Here is a 27,062-nt window from a genome sequence, read left to right as displayed (position 1 = left end):
TTATAATCATTTTGATGGATTCTTTTTAAAAATCAGAAATCTACATATGATCAGACTTTCTTTCCTTACTATAATAGGTATTTGAAAAACTTGTGACGTCATTAATATGAAAGAGCACTTCAATATTTTAAGGAAAGATAATGGTCTTTGTAAGAAAAATATTATCTAATAAAGGAATGGTACATAGATACAGTTGTACTGGTTGATAAAACCATATTTATCTAATTATGTTTGAATCATAATATGTTGGAATCCCTCTACAGCAGATGTCCCTTACTAGGAGGTTGCTTCCCCAGGACATTTTTTTAGCTGACTTTCCATGTATTGGGCATAATCATCATTTAAAAAAAATAGAAGTAGAGATTATCAGATATCTTTTGCAAATGACTGTTTTCATTTCTGAGGATCCATACAAGGCAAGGGATCTTTTTATGAAATAGGCTTCTAGGTGCAGGGTTATGAGCAAATAACTTTTAAAACCTTAGCTGATTTATACCACAGTTCTAGGTATTATTATTATTATTTTTTAAAGATTTATTTATTTATGCATACAAGAACTGGCATACAGGCCAGAAGTGAGGGGGGCGGAGAGAGGATTCACCAGAGACAGAGTGGGAAGCAGAGCAGGCAGATCTACTGAAATACAGGGGTGAGTCAGGAGAGGTCTGCTGCGCCATGTGGGTCACCTCCCTGGCCAGGGATTGAACTCATACTGCAGTGGCTGCAGATTGCTTCATAGTGCTGAAGCTTAACCTCTTGCACCACCAGGGAGGCCCTCTAGGTATTATTTAGTATAAAATTATCAGAAACAATAGCATTTTTACATTTTTAAAAAGTAAAAAGATATTTTGCTTTTGGTAGAGGCTTAGAAAATAAGATTTTCATTTTTCCCTTAAGTTTTAGATATGCCTTTGTGGACAAAATTTTAAAGTCCTTTTTTTTATTAATACATGGTTTATGCTGGTTTCAGAAGTTTTGATCATTTTTTAAAATTTTTATAGACTTCAAATCAACGTTCCCAAATAATTACATTAAAAATACACATAATGGGGGCTTCCCTGGTGGTACAAGGGGTTAAGACGCAACCTATGAAGCTACCCACAGCCACTGCAGCACGAATTCGATCCCTGGCCAGGGAGCAACCCACATGGTGCAGCAGACCTCTCCTGACTTGCCCACTGCTCCGCTCAGCGGTGTACTTTGTGAATCTGCCTTTTCTATTCCCTGCTCTTTCTCGTGAATCCTCTCACCCCCCACACCACTGGCCTATACCCTAGTTCTTGTATGCATAAATAAATAAATCTTTAAAAAAATAATAAAAATACACATAATTTTCAATATCACTTAAAGGTTTTTGTGACTAGTGAAAGATTTTTTAACCGTTAGAAAGTATTAAATAGCTTGGGCAAGTAATACTAAAATCTCGCAACCTTTGTAAATTTAAGTAGTAAGTTTTATACATAAAAAAAGGGAGGTGAACAGCTTTGTGGCTTTGTTTTTAGTTAACCTATCATCTTTCAAAAAAAATGGCTAAATAAATAATGATAAATGAAAATACCTATGCAGTCTCTAGAAGTGAACTTTGAAAATTTAGCCTTAATTTTAATGAAACATTTAACACCTAACTCATTTTTAGTTATGTAGTTGCTTCTCAGAGTGCATTCAAGTTGATATTTTCTTAAGTATAATCTGTGCCATCAGATGAACAAGGTAAAGATTTAAAAACTTTCTCCTCTAAGTAATGAACAGTTCAAAGGTCTTAAAATGTTGTGTGTGTATGTATTATTTCAAGAACACATTTTCTGCTTACCCAATATTAGCTTATAAAAATTTGTGAGATGCTTGAATAAATCAGAAGATGAAAAAATATGTAATTGCATAGGTACTCAGATACTACTTTTCATAATTTAATCTTTGACACAAATATAATAAATAAGAGCCTGGGTGTATCATTCTTTGATAGTACATTTCCTGATATACTATGTGTTATTTTGGAGAGTTACTTAGTGTGCTTGTGTCAAATAGTTGCATTTATTTTGATTTATGACAGAAGTTAATAGAAACAGTAGTAAATTCCTAAAACAATTGAGCGTACAAAATCATAACTTTTAAAACATCCTTAAAATTAAAAATTTCTTGACCCTTTGGAAACCTTAGTGATTAGTTGCCTACATAGTGATCCACAATGTGTTTAGTGAAATATTGTCAAGTATGATGACAAACTTCATCTGAGTGATTTTAAAGTTTTCCTTTCAATTTGTCAAATAGCCATTTTGCCTTGTTTTTAAATTTAAAACTTTTAGAATTGATATTTAAAATTTAGAATGCCTCATCAAGGGGAGTTTTAGAAACACTTTCAGGCAGTGTTTTGTTGTTGCAGGTTTATCAAGTAGAAGATGTGTGTGAAGAAGAAATGCCAGAAGAATCAGATGAATGTGTCCGGATGGATCGGACCCCACCACCACCCACATTGTCCCCAGCAGCTATAACTGTGGGGAGAGAAGATTTAACCTCTGAACATCCTTTGTTAGGTGAGGAAATACAAAAAATTGGGGAAATTTTTTAGTAGATAAATGTTAGTAATGGGAAAAGTTTTTTTTTTCCAGTAGTGACTGCATTAAATGAATTTTTGTGTAATTAATTGCAACAGAACATAGATTAGAATACAATTTTTTTTGATGTGCAACAGTTAGGACTATTGATGAGGAAATGTTCAAATGAAAAATATTTTAGCCTTACAGTTTTTTCTACAGTGGTTTGTACACAATTATTTCATATGCCCTGAGTCTCATGTCAATTGTTTTCTACCTTAAAAATTAAAATAAATTCAAGCCCCATCTAAAGATTTCAATTATATTTCCTAAAATCACAAAACATTCTAAATCATAGGTCACATTTCATAATCCTTTGTGATCCAGCCTGAGTAAATGCTTATAATGAAAGTGTTCTTTCCCACATGGTACTTAAATTAAGCCTCAATAATTCAGACATGGATTAAAATATTTAAAAATAATCTTGAGTTTAAGCATTCAAGTTCTTACTACTTCAGTGCTATTTATGTATTCAAGCTACTCTTCTTTTTTTTAAAATTATTTATTTTTATACAAGAGCTGGGGTACAGGCCAGAGACACGGGAGGGTGAGAGGATTCACCAGAGACAGAGTAGGGAGCAGAACAGGCAGATAGACCGAAGGCACTGCTGAGGGGAGCAGCGGGTGAGACGGGAGGTCTGCTGCGCCATGTGAGATTCTCGCCCCACCAGCTGGGATCGAACCCACACTGCAGAGGCTGCAGACAGCTTCACAGCGCAGCGCTCAACCCACTGAGCCTCTGGGAAGGCCCTCAAGCTACTCTTCTATATGTGCCTCTTCACAGTATTAAAATGACTGAATCCTACATGTTTTACTAAGTCATTAATATGTCCCATAGTTATGTATATGGGTCCTAACGAGATATATTTTGTTAATTGTTTTTTTAAAATATGAATATTTTATTTAGATTAAGGATTGGCAAACTATAGCTCACACTTCAAACCTTTCCTGCTGCCTGTTATTGTATGCGCATAAGCTAAGGATGGTTTTTAAACTTTTAAATGATTTGAAAAGTCAAAAGTACAGTAATATATGTCGTGAAAATTATGAGAAATAATTTCATTCTCTGTAAATAAAGTTCTGTGGAACATAGCCATGTTCATTTGCTTAAATATTACTATTACTACTTTCCTGCTACAACAGTGAAGATGAATACTTGCAGAGACCGTATGATCCTTTACAGAAAGCTTAATGACCCCTGATCAAGATAATATTAATCTTGCTTCGGGCTTCATTGTAAATATTCTGTTCTAGTCAATGTCTCATGATTCTTGTGGTTATTTTCAGTTAGGGAAAACCACTATAATAGGCATGGAAACAAATTATAATGGGACACCGACCTTATCTGTTACTTATGCAACCCCTTGCCTCTTTTTTCTTTAGCATGCCACATCTCTACCCCTACCCTTTTTTTCCACTTTTTATTCCCATACTAATGTGATTCCCCTGCCAATAACAATGTGAGTCTTTGGAAAGTATTAAAAGGGTAAATCAGTTTTCTTCCAACTTTTCCCCTTCCTGAATAATAGAAAATATGTAGTCAAAAAAATATTTAAGACAAGTTTAATATTATTACCTTTGTTTATTCAAAATAATACTTCAAAAGATAGGTTCAGAGAAATCTATAGTATCGAATATTTATGATTTCTGTGTTGCACATTTCTTGGAGATTAGGCAGAAATACAAGTATGCTTACATGAATATGTATAACCTTGCATTGTGATTGTAATTATTGATGGCCAAAGAAAATTGAAACATTTTTGAAGTATCGGAACACAAAAATATCCTTTCCCCCTCCTCAGAAATGTAGTCTGAGATTTTGTGGCGCATAACCCTCTAGCTAAATTTTCTAAGTACAGTGTTGACTTTTGACACTTCTTATAATTTGCTTCATATTATTACTCTTCTGTAGTATATGAGCAGGAAAAGCCAGCATAGATTTGTTTTGTTTTGTTTTGTTTTTTTAAGTATAACTCATCAAATCCCATTGACAGCTCAGCTGATAGAGCAGAGGACTACAGTTAATTCTTGATAAGAATAACTCATCAAATCATAAAATAAACTAACCTGCAAAACCAGAGGGACTTTTAAAAAATATTTATTTTTAAATTATTAATTGATCTTTTGGTATTATTTTTAGTGTGGTAACAGTGGTTTATAACATTGTATGTCGGCTCATATCTCTTCAGATGTACATTACACCACCATGTCTACCACCAAAGCAACCATAATCCCTCTACCATATTCTGTTGAGCTCCTACCCTCGTCTCTCCTCATCCTCCCCCTCTGGAGGAGGGGATGGATCTAGTCATGGATCTAGGGTTTGTTTTGGTTTAGTTTTTCTTTTCCTTTCTTTTGTTTCTCTCTAGTCCACATGAATGAAAGCATCTGGTTTTTGTCCTTTCTCCTTCTGACTTATTCCACTTCCATTCATGTTGTCATAAATAGCAAGATTTCATCTCGTAATAGTTGAGTAGCAATCATTCCATTGTGTACAGTATCACCTCATCTCAATCCACTCATCTGTTGTTGGGCACTCAGATTATTTCCATAACTTGTGTATATGTACTAATCTTCATGATCCATTTATCTGTTTTGGGGCATTTAAGTTGTTTCCATATGTTGGATAGTTTAAATAATGCTGCAATTTAAGCAGGTTTCCAAAGTATGTTTTCCTCCATAACATTTATTAACAGAAACATAGGGAATGTAAAATTTGTGTAACTTAAAAATTAAAAGATAAAAGCAACCATTTTAGTATCTGTTCTTAAATTGACATTGAAAAGTATTTATATGCCTTATGGGACAGTTCTTTTTAATCAAACAAAGTTGGAACAATAACTTTGAGCCAGTTGCTCCATTCTTTTGTAAAGTGGGGATAATAGTGGATTCTATGTCGTAAGGTTATTGTGCAGGTCAAGATAATAAATCCAAAATTCTTAAAGTTTTTTTTTAAAGCACCACATATTGTTATTGTTTATTGTTATTCTTTTATATTTGCCTGGGTAGAATGCAATAGATTAAAAAAAAGTGACTTTTTTTCCAGAGCAAGTGGAATTACCTGCTGTGGCATCAGTCAGTGCTTCAGTAATTAAATCTCCATCAGATCCTTCACATGTTTCTATTCCCCCTCCTCCACTCTTACTGCCAGCTGCAACTACAAGGAGTAATAATACATCTATGCCCGGTAGCATTCCCAATATAGAAAACAAACCTCCACAAGCTATTGTTAAACCACAGATCTTGACCCATGTTATCGAAGGCTTTGTGATTCAGGAGGGACTGGAGCCATTTCCTGTAAGTAACAAACAAATTTGTATTTTTTAAATTATTAATGTGGCATTATTTTAAAATTTAGTTTGTTGTTATTCTCTACTAAAAAGCTTGTAATTTCTTTTCAAAAAAGCTTTCAATCTTTTATCAAGAATTTATCTCTGTCTATATATAGCCTTCATGTGTTTCCAAATATATTTTTAGAATTTTATGCTGACTGTTTAGATATGTAACAAAGGAAACAATTTCAGGATATAAGGATATCTGTTCTATAATGTTACAAACATAGTTGGACGTTTATTCCAATGAAATAAATATTTGTATTTTTTCTTTTAAGGGAACTGAAAGAACACCTAAAGTGTATTATTTTGCAAAAATTATGTTTCTTGAATAATGTGTTACTTTGTGAATTTTAAGTTGAGTACAGAAAACAGTAACTTCTAAATGACCTGATACTTCTGAAATTACCCAGTTGATGGCTTATAATTAACAAATAGATTTTCTCATTATTATTATCACCTTCCATTCAGATTTAACATGCAGTAGTGTTTATCTCAAAATGTGCTATTTCTATCATCAAAATTTATATGCTCATATCTAAAGATGAACATTTTTCATTAGAAAATAAATCAGGGCCTCCCTGGTGGTGTCTGGGGTTAAGACGCTACCTATGAAGCAATTTGCAGCCACTGTGGCATGAGTTCGATCCCCGGCCAGGGAGCTACCCACATGGCACAGCAGGATTCTCCTGACTCACCTGCTCCCCTCAGCAGTGTATTTCAGTCAATCTGCTGTTCTGTTCCTCACTCTGTCTCTGATGAATCCTCTCACATCCCCCGCTCCCCCACAGCTCTGGCATGTATCCCTGTTCTTGTATGCATACATAAATAAATATTAAAAAAAAAAAGAAATCAAAAGACAAGTAGCCGAAATCAAAGCCAAAATCAAAACAAGAAAACAAAATAATTTATTTTGAAAAATATTTATCAAGCCTTTGAATCACCTGAATTTTTAGGTTTATGGACAGTGAAGACTGCATTATGATAGTTGGTTGCTATCAATTGCTTTAGTTTTCATTTTATTCTGTGTGTGTTAAACTTAGCTCTCCTTGGAGAATTCTGATATAGTGAGTGGTGGCAGTTTTTCTCTCTGTGCTCCTCAGTGTTTGAACCTGCACACTAACTGTTATCTTTGTCAAGCCACTCCACCTTTCTGATCTTTTGCTCATTTGGCAATTGGGGATAATACTTTTACTCTTCGGGTTGTTTTGAGTATTAAATGTGCACAAATTATTCTGTTGAACTTTTTTCCACTTTTTCACTATTCATACAGTCCTGAAGGGAATATCTTTGTACATAAATTGAGCATATTTTAAATAATTTTCTTGGCATAAATTCCTAGAAGTAGAGTTTTGGATCACTTTACCTATATTATTTATTAGACTCTTGGCTTATATTGCCAAATTATTTTCTACAAAGTTTATTTAAGTTTATTCATATACCAGAAATACATACCTTTAGCAGCACTGAATATTTTAGATTTTTCAGCAATAGCCTCTATATATTTTACATGAGGCATATTAAATGTTTGAACTGAAATAAAATTTAAAAGGGTATGAGTGATTATTCTCCAAGGTTAAATGTACATTTTTAGCAAGGTATTATTCACTATGTGTGCAGATGTTGGAGACATTCTTAAGCAGTTTCACTTTTGCAGATTAACCAAGGGTTCAGTAGTGAATCAGTTATTATTTTTGATTTGAATTGTTTTTTTCTGGAAACACTTCTAAAATAAGTAATATTCATGTTTTAACCAAATATATATGAACATAGTAAGTATTTTTGTTGTTTTTGATTTTAATGTTAATATTTGAGGGGTTTTCAGTATCTTCTCTATTGTAGAAGAGATTGCTGAATAAGAGTTAGGAAACTTGAGTTCTAGACTGATTCTGCTTTGGTAAAGGAATCACCTAAACACTTCAAACATTAGTTTCCATATCTATAAAATACATGCAATAATGATCCATTCTGAGAAGACTGTAATTTTGTTTCTGCTGACACATGCCAGCAATGCACTATGAAAATTAAATGGAATGAATATATTATTCAAAATGAAGTCCTTTGCCTAAAAAACGTTATTTTGAAAGTATTTTAAAAGATTATTCATTTTATTCTCTTTTTTACAGGTGAGTCGTTCATCTTTGCTAACTGAACAGCCTGTGAAAAAGAGGCCTCTTTTGGATAACCAGGTGATAAATTCTGTGTGTGTTCAGCCAGAGCTACAGAATAATACAAAGCATGCAGATAATTCATCTGACACAGAGATGGAAGATATGATTGCTGAAGGTTTGTGAATTTTATGTAAGATATTTTAAAATTAACTTTGACTTCTTGCTTGAAGCGGGACACAGGTTTTTAAATCTGTACACATTTTCTCTTGGAAGTATTTGCTTTTGTTTTCATATAATGTACTATTTGACTAGAATAGTGGAAACATTAACCAGATTCTTAATGGCTAGATAGTTAAAACAGCAAGATTGGTGTTAATTTGTTTGTCAATTTGACATGTGAAGGCGTGTTGACGGGAAAGATTCCATTATATTGGATAGTAATTCAGACTTTTAGTATCAAAACAGCCAGTTCTCTGTTTTTTTTATTATGAAGACTTAAGTAACAAATGACTGTTTACTGAGTTTGTTTAAAAATTTGGAACTTCTAGGTTGTTTGGTTTTAGATGTTACCATTTTCTTTGTGGTAGTACAGTTATATTTGAAACGTGCTTTTCAGTCAGGAAATAAATTTGTTCAAAGAGAAAAATATCACTAAATCTCCTTAATATAAAAAATTTATTACAGATTTTATTCCAATAGTGAATTTTCCATAAAAGTCAAAGTGGTGTACAAAACGATTACAGGAATATAAACAAATAAGGAAAAAAAAAGAAAAATGATACTATCTTAATTTTATTTATTTATGCATACCAGAACTGGGATGTAGGCCAGAGGAGCAGAGGGTGAGAGGATTCACCAGAGACAAGTGGGGAGCAGAACAGGTGGACTGACTGAATTACACTGCTGAGGAGAGCAGCAGATGAGACAGTAGAAATCTGCTGCGTCATGTGGGTTAGCTACTGGCCAGGGATGGAACTCATGCTGCCATGGCTGTTGATAGCTTGACAGAGCTAAAAACTTTAACCCCTGTGCCACCAAGAAGGCCCCTCCAAAATGATATTTTATTTTTTACTCTGAACATGACCTAGCATTGGTACAATGCAATTTAGTTGAATAGCATATAGTATAGGTAGGACTCTATGGTACTGCTTTAAATAACATCTGTGTCTAATTAATTATCCTCAGTATATTAGAATAGTTCATGTAAAATTAATTTAGTCACCTTCTAGTTATTTATTGAGCATTTACTGTGTACCTGTAATTTGCTAACTTAAGCAAAATAGCATGCTGGTATGCAAACTAGCTTTTGTCTTTGTCCACAGTTATCCTAAGTATCCTAAAGAAAGGTGCCTCTGTCTTTGTTGTCTTAATTTATGAATTGTTTTAATTTGTTCATCACTGAATATATTACATACTTCCTTAAAACAGAAGAAGGAAAGGGTTAGAGAAAGAGGGAGTATGATGGTAAAATCAGATTTGGCACAGAGTATGGTAGTAACAACAGAGTATTGTGGCAATATAAAATTTGGTTTTTACTGTTTATATTAAATTCTGTTTGATATTTTTGTTTAAAAGACTGTTAACCATGAAAGATTTCAAACATACAGAAAGAACTGTATAATCACCCAGACAGAACATCATCATCATTATCCGATTTCACTTTCTTGCCACACTAGTTTCATCGATCCCCTTTTGTTTTTTTCATCTCTCCTATGTCCCTTCCCTCTTTCTCTGGCACTTTCCCCCTTCCTTTCTTCTTTACTTCTATTTAAACAAAAAGTCTTGGTTTTCATTTTTATTTAACTGACACATACTAGTTTGCCTTTCTAAAAAAAGGACACTTTCTTAGTAACTGTAATGCCATATCATATAATAATATTAATATTCTTTGGTATCGTCTAGTACTCTATATTCAGATTTCCCAAATTGTTTATAAAATGTGCTTTTTATAGTTATTTTGCTCAAACCAGAATCCAGTGTTTACATTTTGCCTTTTGTTCATATGAGTTTAATTTCACTTATTCCTGAGTACTTGTTTTTGAATACTATTTTAGCTGAGAATATTTTTCTTTTCTTTTTTTCTAATTTAAATTTTATTTTTATATTCCCCATACAATTACAACCCCCTTATTTTGACCCCAAGCCCTCCTTTCCCTGCCCCCCACACCTCCCATAGAGTGTCTCTGGTTCATAGTTGTTTGTTGATTTTGATATTTTCTTTCTTATAGTTATTCTTTGTCCTGGTCCCTTATTTAAATTTTCTAGATTCTTGCTATGAGTGAGACCATCTAGTATTTTTCTTTTTCTTTCTGGCTTATTTCACTGAGCATGATCCCTTCCAGCTCCATCCATGTTGCTGCAAATTGCATGTGTTTTTTTTTTTTTTTGAATGCTGAGTAATATTCCATGGTGTATATGTACCACATCTTCTTGATCCAGTCATCTATTTTTGGGCATTTGGGTTGTTTCCAAAGTTTAGCTATTGTAAATAGTGCTGCTATAAACATAGGGGTGCAGGTACTCTTTGGAATTGATGTTTCTGTGTCCTTTGGGTAAATACCTAGGAGTGGAATTGCTGGATCATATGGAAGCTCTATCTTTAGTAGGTCAAGAAATCTCCACACAGCTCTCCATAGTGGTTGGACCACTTTGCACTTCCACCAGCGTGCAGGAGAGTTCCTTTTTCTCCACAACCTCGCCAACATTTGTTGTTGCTAGTTTTTTTAATATGTGCCGTTCTCACTGGTGTAAGATGATATCTCATTGTAGTTTTGATTAGCATTTCCCTGATTACAAGTGATGTTGAACATTTTTTCATATGCCTGTTGGCCATTTGCATTTCTTCTTCAGAGAAGTTTCTTTTTAGCTCTTCTGCCCATTTTTTGACTGAATTAATTTCTTTGTTTTTGTTGAGTCTCATCAGCTGTAGATTTTTGTGATCAGTCCTTTATGTGTGCAAAAATGTTCTCCCAGTCGGTGGGGTTTCTCTTTGTTTTTGTTATTGTCTCTTTTGCTGTGCAGAAGCCTGAGAATATTTTTCAAGCTGAAGAATAGTAAAGATAAATATGCCATTTTTTTTTCTTTCTATATCTATAGAGAGTGTATAAATAAAAATTTTAAGCATATGTAGTATGCCCCCTTGTGTGCACACATTGCAGAAACATGGAAAACTGCTTAGGAAATGTCACAGAATATTTCACGATACTTTTAGGCAGATGACATGAATAAGTGTTTTTAGAAACTGCTGGTCATCTGTAGGATGAATATAGAGATTTGGCATGTAATTGATACCTGTAATCATAGTGGAAAGAGGAAGGAAGGAAGGGATTATTGCCAACAAGGCTAAATTTTATAGGACAAAATATAAAGGAGAAATGGAAGATTTAAAGTGATCAAATTTTCATAATGGAGATACATTTGTATAAAATGAAATGTGCCATAAGTTTTAAAACTTCTTAATTAAATTGTATCAATTTAAATAATTGCACTTCAGTGTTTTGGGGAAGTTCTATAGGTAGAAATGGTGAAGTCACTTTTTCAGTGGGTTTTGTTTTACAGTTTAATAAAAAACTTAATAAGTTTTTAAAGAGAAAAACTTAACCTCTTTTTAAAGGATGAACTGTGTTTCCATTTGAACCAAGTTCTGGAAGCAATAGCTCCAACCAATAGGTTGTGATTTATCAAAATAGATGTCTTTTTTTGGTAAATCATCCTGTCTCATTGCCTCTTTCCTTGCTGGTGATCCTCAAGTTATCTCAAAGTCTTCCAGGAAATTAAAATCCTCACATAAAAAAATTGGGGACTTGTACTAATTAGAATGTACATTCAGCCATTTAGTAGAGACCCAGAATTATATTTTATTAAATAAGATAGGTAAATTTTCTATAACAAAAGGTAAGCAATTGAGTACATAAGCTTCCAGTGTCATATGGTTCTGTCATCCCTAGAATGTTCCTCCAAAATAGCTGGTATCATAACTGTATTGTATTCAGTGCCATTGATCAGACATTGACTACATCTAGGGCAGAAACTAGCTATTTTCCTCCATGCATGTATTTTTAGCAAAAACTTAGGATTTTGTTACTATAGAAAGAAAGTGAAGAATGGATATTGAAGAAATTACATTATTTCTGTCGTAGATTTCTGTCTTTATTAGGTAAAACAAGTAGTTTTGTACTTACTTGGTTCTGTAATTTTTTATTCACAAATGTGAACAAGTAGCCGAGTTAATATTGCCAAATTTGTTAAATTTTGACCAAACAGAATGGGAATTTTTTGAATCTGTTAATGTTTTTCTCTTTATGATGAATAAAATTGATGTTCTATTTTTGTTAATTGTTAACCTTGCAACGCTACCTATTTGAGATTCCCTGTGTCTCACTAGCAAAAGCATTTTCCTTTTTTTTGTGAGGTATTTTAACCTTTAATTAAGTTTTGCATATTGTTCTATTAATAACAAAAGCCTTTGAAATACAGCTTTTGATATAGTCTGGAAATGGAGCAATTTGTCAAAGGGACTCTGGGGCAGTAGTGGTCCAGTGAGAGGTTCTGTGTCTGGTACAGTCTTTTCAAGGTCAGCTCAAGTTACAAGTGTGGCAGAGTAAAAACAGTATTCCTCGAAGTTCTGACATCAGGCCACAGCTTATTGGAAGCCATTTATCAGTAACTGGAAGGAATGATTTTAATTTTACTTTTTTTTGAAACTGTTTCTTCCTCATTGCTACTAAGTAGATGGCTTTTGCTTTGAAGGTAGTTTTGAGAATTTCTGTAAAATGATCATTTGTTAGTCTGTAATTTGATCAGTCCCAATAATATTTAGGGCTTCAAATATTATTTCATAGTATTATAGGACAGGGGTAGGGGCACCCCAGAACCTCCGAACCTGCCCGACCTCCCCTTTCCCTGGGGACCAACCTCTTACAATGTGTGTTTTTTGTAATTTTACTGCCCTACTTGATTAGCACTTTGCCATCTGCTTTGTCCAGTAATACTGGGATAATGTGAGTCCTTAAACTTATCGAATACACATTATCCTGCCTACATTTCAGTCCCTTTCTTCATCTTGACCAGTCTTGCTAAATGAATTGTGTGGACAATACATATGTAGCTCACGGCTGAAGCTTCAGTTAGTGAAGTGCCTCTGTTTTTTTACTTGGCTTGGGAATTAATAGTTTTCAGTGAAGTACTTCCGATCACTTCTTAACACATCTTGAAAGTCTGGAAAATAGGAAGTGGAACTGTCACTTTTTTATGCTTGCTACATTTTATATTGGGCCCTCATAAATAAATCTAAATCACTTCTTATTTTAACTTTCAGTATTTTTTTTTATTTTTATTCAAATACTGTTGACTTACATAGTTTTTAGTATTTTGTAACCATCTCTCTCCCACCCTGGTGGAAGTTACTGTCGCACATACCCAAGGTGCCTATGGTCCATCACCATGGTCCATTTCTCTCCCCACTTTGTTCTCTCCTTTCTCTCTCCTCCCCATTCGAGGTGCCTCAGTTCTATGGGCAACTTCCAAGGGTTAGTTTTTAGTTTGACTTTATCTGACCCTTTGTTTGGTTTCTCTGTATTCCACATATAAGTGATACTATCTGGTATTTGTTTCTCTCTTTCTGGCTTATTTCATTTAGCATAATCTCTTTCAGTTTCATCCATGTTGGTGCAAATGGCATGAGTTTATTTTCTTTGATTGCTGAGTATTATTCCATTGTTATATACCACATTTTTTCATCCATTTGTTTTTTGGGGGGCACTTATGTTGTTTCCATATCATGGCTATTTTTTTAATTAATTTTTTTATTAATTAAATTTTTTCTTACATCATTGTAATTCCCATAGTTCTCCTGCTACCATGTCACCTGTGAACCATCACCATTTCCCCTGGTGTTCATTCCTCCCACTGTTCCCCCTCCCCCCCAAATCCGGCTCCCACCTTTGCTGTATGCCTCAGTTCTATGGTCAGATTGCTAGTTTGGGCTTTTTCATGACTTTGTTGTTTCTCTATATTCCACATATCAGTGAGACCATCAGTATTTATCTTCTTCCTTCTGACTAATTTCAGCTAGCATAATCCCTCGAGCTGCATCCATGTTGCCATAAATGGCATGAGTTTTTGATTGCTATGGCATCTTTTTTTTGATTGCTAATATTCCATTGTATAAATATACCACAACTTTTTGATCCATTCATCTGTTAGGGAACATTTAGATTGTTTCCATTTCTTGGCTATTGCAAATAGTGCTGCGATAAATATAGAAGTGCAGGTTTTCTTTCAAATTAGTGTTTTTGTCCTTTAGGTAGATTCCTAGAAGTGGAATCCCTGGATCATATGGTAGATCCATTTTTAATGTTCTGAGGAACCTCCACACAGCTTTCCATAGTGGTTGGACCAGTGTACATTCCCACCAACAGTATAAGAGGTCTCCTTTATCTCCACATCCTTTCCAGCATTTGACGTTCCCCCCCCCCTTTTTTTTTAATGTGGGCTATTCTTACTGGAGTGAAATAATATCTTATTGTGGTTTTGATTTGAATTTCCCTGATAACTAGTGATGTTGAACATTTTTTCATATGCCTCTTGGCCTATTTAAACAGTGCTGCAATAAATATGGGAGCGCAAGTTTCCTTTTGAGTTAGTGTATTTGTGGTTTTTGGGTAGATACCCTGGAGTGGAATTACTGGGTTGTATGGTAGATCCATTTTTAGTCTCTTGAGAAACCTTCATACTGTTTTCCAAATGAGTTGGACCAATCTACATTCCCATCAGCGGTACAAGAGGGTTCTTTTCTCCATACTCTACCCAGCACTTGTTTCTGGTCTTTTTGATATGGGCCATTCTCTCAGGCCTGAGGTGGGTATCTCATTGAAACTTTGATTTGTATTTCCCTGACAATAAGTTTCACCACTTCTTTGGGAGGAGGTATATTATAAACCCTTCCTTACAGATGAGAAAACTGTGGGTTATGAAGATTAAATTACTTGCTTACAAGTGACTTGCTTAGTACGTGAGAATGTAGGTGGGAACTTTCTTTGGATCCTATGCTGTGCCCTGAAGAAAGCTGGATATAGAGGTGGAGGGAAGGATATTCTAACTTAATCTGGAGTACCCTAAGCAAAAGGGAGTAGAGGTTAGAAATTGCAAATTTGTAATTTTTACGATTTATCTAAAGTTTTTGTTTTAGTGTAGTATAATAAAAAGGGACTATTTTATATTTAAGATATATATCTTTATATATACCGTTGTACATTGTAGATCTTTGTATTATTTTACATGTTCTTGTAAAATCAGACATATCAAAATCTTACTTTTTTTTTAAAGATTTTACTTATTTTTGCATAAAACTGGGGTGTAGGCCAGAGGTTTGGGGGGTGAGAGACTGGAGAGCAGAGCAGGTGGATCTGCTGAAATACACTGCCAAGGGGAGCGGCAGGTGAGACAGGAGAGGTCTCCTGAGCCATATGTGGATTAGCTCCCTGGCTTGGGATTGAACTCAGGCTGCAGAGGTGACATCACTGAGATCTACCTCTAGGCTACTAAGGAGGCCCCCAAAATCTTACCTTCTTTTTGAAGTCATCCTCATTTTCTTCAGTTAGAATGAAGTGTTCTCTGCTATATCTCCACAGCACAATGTACCAAAATTCATATCCCATGTGGTGTTTTTTGAAAGTATTCCTCCTGAAGGTTAGTGACTGTCTCTTGCTCATCTTCATTTCTCTTACAATGCTTAACAAAGCTATTTGCACTTTTCATCATGTTGAATTCTTAGCAAAATGAACTTTTTAAAGCATACACCTTACTTATGTAGTGAAGATAATGTATAATTTTTGGTTTTTGAAGGCTTTTGCCCTGCCAAAGTGGGCTATGATTGGAAAGTTAAAGAACCATTCCTTTAACTTTCCTGGGAGGGTCTGCATTAACAATATCCAGGCAAAATAAAGGATAAGATAAACTTTATCACAGTTAAATGTTTGGATTTCCCTCCCCCCTTTGTTTCTTTCTCTTTTAGAGACATTAGAAGAAATGGACAGTGAGTTGCTGAAGTGTGAATTCTGTGGGAAAATGGGATATGCTAATGAATTTTTGCGGTCAAAACGATTCTGCACTATGTCATGTGCCAAAAGGTATCTGTTCTCTTGAATTTCCTAAAGTACAAATCAAAAACCAGTGTAACAACTATAAAAAAGTAGTATAGCTTACCACTAGCCAATACTACTATATTATAGAGGAATAATATCAAATAGGCTTTATTTAGAGCTGCTTTGTTTTTAGTTACTAAAATTTTATTCTGTGAAAATTACTTGTTTATAGCACTTTAAGTAAATTTTACAGCCTAAAACTGAAGTAGCAGTCTCCTGATGTAAGAGTGGACTTAGGAGACCCCCTAATTCTCTTAGTAATGAATAGTTCTTAAGGTATCAGAACGAAATTGTTTTATCACCTGATTTTTGTATCAATATTGAAACCTCTGAATTTACTTTGTTTTAAAATGTTCCCATTTGTTAAAGTATCCTATTTTAAGTTTTTATGTGGGACAAGCTATAGTATTAAGTTCACATTGTTAAATTATCACACAGTAAAATTCCTGTCTTTATATATTGTATTTTCAATAGTAATATTATAGGAAATAATATCAAAGTGTGTAGCATCTTCACTGATCTTATCTCAAGTTTAGTTTACATTAAAAATAAAACCCTTTGATTCCAGATCCGCGGATCGCGGATCGGGTAGGACGCATTTAAAACTTTGTCTCCTACTTTTCTCCCTGAGTTGTACATTTCCTCATTTGCCCTTCCCTTGTAAATAAACCTTTTATTAACCTTTAAAAAAATAAAAATAAAAAAATAAAACCCTTTGATAAGATAATAAATTCTAATATAGCTATTTACCATTAAAGGCGTGAAATGTATGCACAGGTTATTTTGGAATGTGTCCTCTGTTCAAAAAAAGTAATTATTCTCTCACATAATTTAAGATTCTGATTGTATATATCTGTGGAATTTCTTGTTTCGGTTTTTTATTGTGATGTCACTAAAATATACTTTGTGAAATTCAAGTTAAATAATAATAATAGAATCATTTTCTTTCAAAAATGGATTCATTGATTTTCCCCCTGTCTGTTATTCAAATATTATTTCATGTTACTGATAGTCCTAATCAAATTATGTAATTTTATATCAAATCACATAACTCATATTTTAACTCGGGGAATTTTTCAGTTTGTATAAAAGTAGAAAGAATCATGGCTCTTTGATTCTATGTGATTAATAACTCTGAGGGAAAAGAACTGCCCTTCAGGATATTTTAATCATCTTAACTATTTAGAAGCAATTCAGGACATTTAACTATCACTCACTGCTGAGAGATGATTGCTGAGTTGTCACATTATTAGACCTTTAGGTAAACTTTTTTAGAGGATTAGGGGTCTAATACAGGAAAATGCAAATGAGGGCAAGGAAGAGAGGATAAATTAGGTCAGGAAAGAATTGTTGTTAACTCTGTTTTGGAGATCTAAATACTTAGAGACTAAATGGCAAGTAGAAAGCTAGTCTCTTTTCTTTGTTCCTTAGTCAGTGGGGATAGAAGTTTTGAAAATTGTGTAAATGAAAATCCATAATCTTTAGAGCTGAGGCTACAGATGAGCATATAAACACAGCAGAAGTTTAAAGAATTGTTTTAGGGTAAAATGAAGTGGACATCAGGACACTTTTTAATATATTTTTAGGGTAAAAATAGTGTTCATTCTGATAGTACTGTCTACCTCCTGATATTTGCATAAAGCATAGATGGGGGGAAATTATTTTGGTGTCTGCATTCTGGTCCTAGAACAGTTATCAATAATAAAGTTAATTGGAACTTATTCTTTTTAATTTTTTTTATTTTGATTATTATTTTTTAAAGATTTACTTATTTATGCATATAAGAACTAGGGTGTTTAAGCCAGAAGTGTGGGGGTTGAGAGGATTCACTAGAGAGAGTGGGGAGCAGAACAGGCAGATTGAATGAAATACACTGCTGAGGGGATCAGTGGGCGAGACTAGAGAGGTCTGCTTGCACCATGTGGGTTGCTCCCTGGTTGCTCTCTGGCCGGCCAGGATTGAACTTGTGCTGCAGTGGCTGGTGATAGCTTGATAGTGCTCTCTTTAACCCCTGCGCCACTAGGGAGACCCTGGAACTTATTCTTGATATTTTCCAGAAGTGTATTTTTAGAAGAGTTTTGAAAATAAGTTATAATAGCAGTTTCGTATGTGTAAAAAAGAGGAATGAAATGCATTTTTTTTAGTCTTTTTGTAGTTTTTAGAAATTTATTTCATAGATTATTTCCATTTTTCTTTTTAGGAAAGGTTTGCAAAGTATGCCCAAACCAAATCTTTCTAATAGCCTCTTTTTATACAACTCCTGAATGAAGAACAGTTTTAAAAATTTTAGGTGATTAAAAAAACAAAAACAAAAGAAGAATGATAATTTGTGACACATGGAAATTACGTTAAATTCAAATTTTAGCGTTAGTAGTGTTACTTAAAGTTTTATTAAACAGTCATGCTGATTATTGTCTGCAGCTGCTTTCATATTACAGCTGCAGAGTTGAGTAATTGTGAGAGAGGCTTGTATAGCCCATAAAATCAATTATTTACTGTCTGGCTCCTTATAGAAAAAGGTTGCCAGTTCTTGTTCCAGAGCATTGGAGACCAATAAATGGCAGAGAACATTTTAAAGCTGTCATCATACCTTATAATAAAGGTCTGTTTTCAAAATATTAGACAGTCTGTTTTGATAAGATAAAAATCTTTGAACCAATTTAAAAAATATGTGTATATCTGAATTTTTTGAGTAATTCGAGCTTTGAGCAAATTCCTTATATAACTTTGAAATCTCAGCCTTACAATTTTACTTTTAAATTTCAGTAATTAAAATCTTTTACTAGCTGTTTTAGATTTCCCCCTCTCTATTAACTTCTTTTTTACTTATTTCTCTTCAGAAATGATTACATTGAAAAATATCTGAATAAACATCTAAGTAGTTAAAACATAATTTTTTTTCTGGAAACTTGAATTATTGTGCAGTTACAAAAATCTGTTACTCTGCATTTTGCAGAAAGTTGCCCACTATCATGCTGTTATCAGGATAAAAATAATACCTTTCTATAGCTATCCAGTTCATATTGATATTTTCAATATGATGTTTTGATGTATACAGAAACTTATCTGACTATTAGTATCCGTAATTCCATTTAACACAATGGTTTAAGTTTGAGGTGTTGGTGTCCTTAATGAAGTAGATAGCACTTACTGCTTCATAATTGCACTTTAAAGTCACAGTTAAATGATTTTCAGCATACTCCGTTTAGTATTAAATATTTTTTTCTTATATTTCCTAGGTACAATGTTAGCTGTTCTAAAAAATTTGCACTTAGTCGCTGGAATCGTAAACCTGATAATCAAAGTCTTGGGCATCGTGGTCGTCGTCCAAGTGGCCCTGATGGGGCAGCAAGAGAACATATCCTTAGACAGGTCTGTAGAATTCTTGCTTCAATGTACAATACCCTTTTCAGAAATGCAAAGGAAAGTGCAATGCTGTATTTTACTTGTACTACATTTTCCAGCTTCCAATTACTTATCCATCTACAGAAGAAGACTTGGCTTCTCATGAAGATTCTGTGCCATCCGCTATGACAACTCGGCTGCGCAGGCAGAGTGAGAGGGAAAGAGAGCGTGAACTGCGGGATGTGAGAATTAGGAAAATGCCTGAGAATAGTGATTTGCTACCGGTCGCACAAACAGAGCCATCTATATGGACAGTTGATGACGTTTGGGCCTTCATTCATTCTTTACCTGGTATGTAACCCATCCATCACTTCTGCCTTAATATTTCTCTTGTACAGTCACACACAGGACTGTTGTTAGATCCATCCACACCTGTTATACAAAAGGGCTAGAGAAGTAGTATGCAGATGTATTAATTAAATGGCATTTGTTATTGAAATGTGATCTGTCTCCTCTTGCTTATTCCCTCAGCACAACTGGGTATTTTCTCATACCCCCCAAGTCGATAAAAACTGACTAGTCCTGCTTCTGCTGTGACACCTCAGCCGGTGAAGATATTAAAGGTGCTCTCTTCTCTTCAGTCTGATTTCTCTTGAGAGGTCAGTAGAGAGATTGAGTCAGACACTTCTTCCCTTCTGCTCTTCTCTTTTTCTATTCTGTATCCTCCTTATTTCCTAATTTAAGCATTTTAAAAATGAAGTTAAGAGAGACTGATTTTTTTTTTTTTTTGACATTTTTGAAAGTACTGCCTTTAGAATATGATACAATTTCGTTTTCTTTCTAAAAAAAAAACAGGCTGGTTCTTTTAATGAAAGCTGAGTCTTTGATTCTTTGCAATAAGTAAACCATCAGGAACACTTCTAAAATTTCATTTTTTAAGTAGACAGCTAAAATTCAGTTATATATCCCATTCCAGTACTGAGGATAACTTTCTTATTTATGTTTTTCTGCTCTCTCATTTGGTGCTCTTTCCATCAGCTTAAGTCTTATTGTTCTTTATCTATTTTCTTTAATGCAACAATAATCTTTTATATCCACTTTCTCCAAGGGGCTGGATGCTAAGGACAGCTGTACCTTTGCTCATTATGAGACCCACATGGTTATATGTTAAGATAACATTTTTTTTAATCAGCAACTATTATTCAATTTCACCTTATGAATATGGAAAAGAAGGAAATTTATTAAATGTTCCATTTGGGTTTTATTATGAATCATGCCATTTCTCTTGATACTTGCTATCCAGAAAAATACATCCATTATGAATGTGGCTACAGACTTAGTAAAATTTAATCCAGCTATTGTTAATTAATCTTTCTATGAAGGTGACCATGTTCTCAGAAACAAGCTTACAACTAATGTGTGAGTAAAGAAAGTATATTCAGAAATAATATTGCTTTTTAAAAAATTCTGTAGGCCCCCCCCCCGTGGTGAGCACCATGCTGTGAAGCTGTCGCAGCCTCTGCAGTGCCGGTTCCATCCCGGCCAGCAGGAAAGGGTCCTATGTAGCGTGGCAGACCTCCCCTGTTGTGCCTGCTGCTCCCCTCAGCAGTATATTCCGTCAGTCTGCCTGTTCTGTCCCTGCTCTGTCTCTGGTGAAGCCTCTCACCCTCCCGTGCATCTGGCCTGTACCCCAGTTCTTGTATAAAATAAATAAATCTTCTGTATCATTCATATAGAATTTAGGTACTTACCTTCTATACAGAACTCTGAAAATTTATTAAATTGTTCTAAAAATACTAAATAAGTTTAACTTTTATAAACCAGATATGGTCACTTTTAAAGAAAGGTGAAATTGTTTGAAGGGGGGATGTGTTTTTCATGGGAAGATTTTAAAGCATGCTCCTAAGAAAATTTAGGTGAGAGACATGCTGACCATGTGGATTTAGAATTTGCTTTAAAATTGATGTATTAGAGGATGGTGAATCTTCACTGGTTTGGTTTTAAATCTAACGAAATGAACTTCAGTTTTTAGAGCAGTCTAGATATCTTGAGAATTAACACTGGAATCTATAAGTATCACTTTGATAAAATCACCTTCAGAAGTAGCCTCAGTCTTCCAAATGGGGCATGTGAGTTGTTAGCCTGATTTCTCATTTGGGGGAAAATATTTGTTTTCCTTTGGGGAGGAGGGTTAGTTCATATGCCTCAGCAAATTGTTGGCCAAATAATTAATAAATAATAGGTATTGCTGATTCTTCTATCACTTGATATGCCCTTTAGCATATTCTCATTTTGTATTTTTCCAATATTCCCCAGCATCCATTTGCCATGAAGCCACTCTTGGCTGCTTTATTAGAACGAAGACTAACTCCATTGTCTCATTTTTGTGTTATTTAAGTTAAAAAAAAAAAACAACAAAAAACAAAACACATTAATGAGATGCTCAATTTTGTTGTCATTTGTTTAGAGAAGATTACATATCATTAAGTGGAGACTGCTTTATAATTTACAATTGTTTGGTACTGCTTAAGAGTGTATAATATTACTCTGCTTTTCTTCAGTGATTGAGTGGGAGTATTTCCAAACTGCTTTGATAGGCTAAATAACAAGCTTATTTCTGTGATCAGTTTATATCTTCTTCCTCAAGTTTTTCTCTGAATAATGCCTAGAAGTAATGCCAGAAAATGTCTTTTATCTTCATTTCTCCATGTTCCTCCACTTCTTCTTGAGCATCCTTCAGCTCATTTCAGGGCGGGCTGTTTTTTGTGTCCCCCCCCAACCCCCCACACCCCTCCTCCCCAATAGTCTCCTATGATTTTTCAGAGAATGAACAAGTTTGTAAATTTTGTAATCTCTTGTATTTTGTTTCTTTCTAGTTGAGAATAGGCCTCCCTCTTTTATCAGAGCTCCTATTTATTTATTCCTGTAGTTTTCTCTTCTCTTTGTATCATGTCATCATGTGAACTACCCCTATTGGGACCACATGAGAGCTAGTATGGCGTGTACCCAAATATCAGGGCTGTGAGCAAAGTGAGAAATTATTTTCTTCTTATTTTTTGTACATCACAAAGTTCTCTTCAGGAATAAGTCTTTATTTTTGATTAAATACATTTATCTTCTTTAAGTCTTCCTTGACATAGTAACTGACCTTTTTCAGATACCAGTTTATTCTGTATTTATTGATCTGTGATTCTGCAATAGATTTGATTTCTCTGTAGGCATGTAAAGTAGGAATCACAAAAAACCCATGACTGTGCTGGTTTTCATAACATTGAGACTTGTTTATTCTTTAATATTGAGTGGCAGGTAATATCTTTTCACCTTCCTTACTGAGGTCATTTTTTTGTTCAGTGTGTTTGGTTTCGGGTTTAACTGGAAAAGTGAGTGAATACTTTCAAAGTTCAGTTGGAACCTGTGTCCCTGTGCAGAGCTCCATGCCTGTCCTAATAGCTGTTTCTGGTGACGTGAAGCCAGCTGAACTGACTGAATGATATAGTTGATATATATTTTGTGACATGTTCTTGGGGTACCAGCCATTATAAAGAAGTAGTTTCTAATGTCAGAAACTCACAGAATGTTTTGTTCATATACCTTAAGCATCTAGAATTTTTAAAAAACATTCCATGTTCTCTAATGAGTTTCTGGAAGCATATTGGCTACTGCTCCCCCCCCTCCATTTTCGCTTTTATTTTTTCATTTCTATACCAATATATAGTATAACAATCCCTTTTGTGGATAAGAAACATATAACCTAAAATTCTGGAGATAAAGCATTCCGATTTGATCAGACTATTTCTCAAAACACTTTCAGTTGTTTGTTTTTTTTTAATTATCATTGACTGACCATCTGCAAGAAGATATTTGAAGAGAGATCTCATAATACAGAGGAATAAGAATATGCTGTATATTTTCCTCGTGGACAACTCCATATTTCTATTCCCAAATGTAGCTCTTATGGTCCTTGGTACTTCTCATTGCTCCTGTTTTCTGAATCTAAGTAAGTCCTACCCTTTCTCTCTCTCTCTTCTTTTCTTTCCTGTGTTCTTGTAAGTAAGACTGAAGAGAGAAGAATGTTATTAGTTCTTTCATAAAAAGAAGGATGAAGTCACAACTAGATGCAAGATTAGTCAGTTTTGTCAGAGAGCTACCCAGTTTTGTTGAGAGCTACCTCTGGGAAAAGAAAAGGGACTTTTCTACGGTGAGTAATTCCATTTTTACAAGTTTCTTTGATGTGACAAATGGGCAAAACCATAAAAATTTACATTACAAGGTACTTTTGAAATGCCAGATTTTAAGTCTGAGAAATTACTAAGGTAGAGAAATTGAAAAGCTGGCTACTTAAGGGGAAAAAAATATAACAGAGAAGATGGAAAAAGTATAATCAAGAGAAAAGATGGCCATACAGCAGAATACAGAAAAAGCATGATTATATGACTTTCCTGAGAGCTCCTCTGTAACAGATTCTGGTTTCGTTCATTGTTTGTTCACTCAGTCAGTTGTTCACTTATCCAAAAATAGACCTATTTAGTACCTATAGTGTTTTGTGCTCCAGTGCTGACGATATACAAATGAGATCATGACCTTATATACACAAGGGTGATTATTGAGCTAAGTTGTGATATCCAAGGGTGTGTTTTAACCATTTATAGTTTTCATTACTGCTTTCTTGTAAAATGTTGACATAAATAAATTTGGAAAACTTTAGGCTATCGGGTTTTTTGTTTTTTTTTTTAAAGATTTATTTATTTATACAAGCACTGGGTACAGTCAGAAGCACGGGAGGGTGAGAGAATTCACCAGAGCCAGAGCGGGAAACAGACCAGGCAGACTGATGAAATACACTGCTGAGGGGAGCAGCAGGAGGGGCAGGAGAGGTCTGCGTGCCATGTGGGACCCTCACCAGTGGCCAGTGATCAAACCGGTGCTGCAGAGGCTGCGGGCAGCTTCGCAGCCCAGCGCTCAACCGCTGTGCCACCGGGGAGGCCCTAGGCTGTCAGTTTTTATTTTTAAAATCATTTTACTGTCTCTTATAAGAAGACCTCCATAATTTTGCATTCTTTTCTCTCTTGGTTCCTGAATTCATTATCTTCCCTGCTGGTTTCTTTATCCTTAGTGGGAAAGCTTATTGATTAGGGAAACAGTGAAAAACATTTGAAGTTTAAATAGATGCTAGCATGGTTATCTGCTAACGCAACAGGCTTAGACCGAGAGCCAAACTATGGGTTATTTGGCAAGAGATTAACCAGGATACTAATCAGTTTAAAAATTATGTTTTCTTACCAAAAGTGGGGATGAATCCAAACGATTTGGAGTTGATGTGAGTAGTATACATTTTCAACAATACTGTAACTTTGATGAATTGGTTTTGTCCTGAGTCAATAAAAATGTTTAGATGTGCTTAGCAATTGAAGGCTGTAAAGTAGAACAAGGCACAAATGACAATGAAAGTGGTATTCTGGTACTTGATAAAATATAAATTGTTTAAATGGCAGAACATTATATTTTATTCCTCTGTACTTACATATTACTGCTGCTTACTGATGAGGTTATTATTTTTAGAACAGTTCCAAGTAAATTGCTTTACTTGGATTTCAAATAATTTTTATTTTCAGAATGCCAAGAAGTACTTTCTTCTTCAGCAGTGAACCCAAGACTACCACGAATAAATATGATTTGTTTCTCAGCCTATATTTCAGATACTCAGACCTAGTGAGAACATCACTGACTATTAGGAATAAAGTATAATTGTTGTTTATTAATTCTAACTTCCTTCCTCTGATTAAATTCCAGGCTGCCAGGATATTGCAGATGAGTTCAGAGCACAGGAGATTGATGGACAGGCCCTTCTCTTGCTAAAAGAAGACCATCTTATGAGTGCAATGAATATCAAGCTAGGCCCAGCTCTCAAGATCTGTGCACGCATCAACTCTCTGAAGGAATCCTAACAGAATTGTGAGGTTTTGAGATAATTGCGGTTTTACCCTTCTCACAAACTTATAAGGTAAAGGCTCAAGTTGGCCTAGAATATTACATTTATTATGGCGGATAGCCAAGCACATTGGGATCTCCGCATCAAAAGCTGACATTTCTTCAGATAGAATAATTCATTATACATTTTCTTAATTAGCCAACACTGATGAAATTAATTTTACAGGTCACATGCAACATTGAAAGACTTGCTACAGAGGGCCATAATATTTTTCAAAGGCGTGTGTAATACTAGATAATTTTTTAAAAGGTGACGTTTATCAATATATAGAATCCTTTTAAAGGTAATTTGATGATTTACATTCTTCTCTTTTGATTCAGTTTCATATACACTTTTATATCCTATAAATTTCTATAGGTTGTCATGAGAGATAATTTAGGAATAATTTAGTCCAGTGACTGGAATTATATACAATGAGATATCATTGTGCTTTTAAAAACATGTATCTATTAGACAATTACTTTGTCTTTAAGAAAGGATTGCATTCTAGTATAAAGAATACTGATCTGGAAGTCAGAAGAGTTGGTTTCTATTCAAAATTTCACCAAGAATTTGATGGCTAAGAAAGTTTTATTTCCTCTTAGTTTTTGTACATTTAGAGCAGTGGTTCTCAGTGGAGGTCAGTCCCCTCCTCCACCCCCGAACATTTGGCAATGTGAACATTTTGGTTGTCAGCTTTGGGGAGATGGGGGGGCTTGCTATTTGTATCTAGTGTGTGGAGGCCAAGGGTGTTACTAAATCTCCAACAATTTAATAGCCCTTCACAACAAAGAGCTATAAGGTCCAGAATGTCAGTAGTGCCAAGGTTGAGAAACCTGATCAGTGTTGCTCTTTGTCATCCAAATGGATATTTTCAAAAGATGGGATGTGCACTGGGAGTATTTCAGACATTATTAATGTTCTGCTGAAGTATTTTCTCCAATTTCGTGCATACTAGAAAAGGGGAAAATGCTTTAAATTGGCCCATAAAGTAAGGACTACCATAGAAATGATTTGACTCTCAAAAAGTACTAATTCATATTATCTTTCATATCTTATGCTCCTCTGCACTGATGAAGGGACAGTATGCTTATACGTCATGAACCAGTGCATATCCTTTGCTAGCAAGGAAATAGGCTGTAGCATATGTGGTTGCTCTTTGGAATTTTTCTAATATTATTTGAGGTCTAGCTGGAATACATACATATTCCTTTTCCCTTGACTAAATCATTTGCTTACTGCAAAGTACTTACCAAGTGGTAGCTCTTGGATGATTAGATCTTATTTTGTATGTATATGTTTTAGGGGAAAAAAATTTTTAAGCGAAACCTTTCACTGAACAGTTAGTGTTATATAGAATTAGGACACTACATCAAAATTGTGGGAGTCCTGAGAGATTTGTACCTCTGGACATCAGGAATTTGTTTTAATCTTTTTTTATCTTTACCACATGATTGAGATGTTTTAGTAGTTGAGGAACACACACAAAAGTTCAGTAAGTGGGAAGAATCCATGAATTTCAGTCATTGTCACTGCTCTTTTCCAAATGATTGTGTTGAGCTAGTAGAAGA

General features: G+C 34.5%; 1 protein-coding gene across 3 annotated transcripts in view; it reads left to right on the top strand.

Moving 5' to 3' along the window:
* Positions 1-25,468, top strand: part of PHC3 (polyhomeotic homolog 3) — a gene marked incomplete at both ends in the record, with an annotated part of 72,612 nt that extends 47,144 nt beyond the window's left edge. For all 3 annotated transcript variants that reach the window (XM_084231629.1, XM_084231628.1, XM_084231627.1), the window contains 7 exons: positions 2,381-2,531; positions 5,638-5,888; positions 8,050-8,209; positions 16,049-16,163; positions 19,418-19,550; positions 19,643-19,874; positions 25,314-25,468. In XM_084231629.1, the coding sequence (XP_084087755.1) occupies positions 2,381-2,531; positions 5,638-5,888; positions 8,050-8,209; positions 16,049-16,163; positions 19,418-19,550; positions 19,643-19,874; positions 25,314-25,468 (1,197 nt within the window). The remainder of the gene's footprint in view (positions 1-2,380; positions 2,532-5,637; positions 5,889-8,049; positions 8,210-16,048; positions 16,164-19,417; positions 19,551-19,642; positions 19,875-25,313) is intronic.
* Positions 25,469-27,062: the final 1,594 nt, after the last annotated feature.

This window comes from Talpa europaea, assembly GCF_964194135.1.
Source record: "Talpa europaea genome assembly, chromosome: 4".
Taxonomy (NCBI): domain Eukaryota; kingdom Metazoa; phylum Chordata; class Mammalia; order Eulipotyphla; family Talpidae; genus Talpa; species Talpa europaea.
Note: the sequence above shows the minus strand (reverse complement) of the source record. Positions and strands in the feature narration are given on the sequence as shown.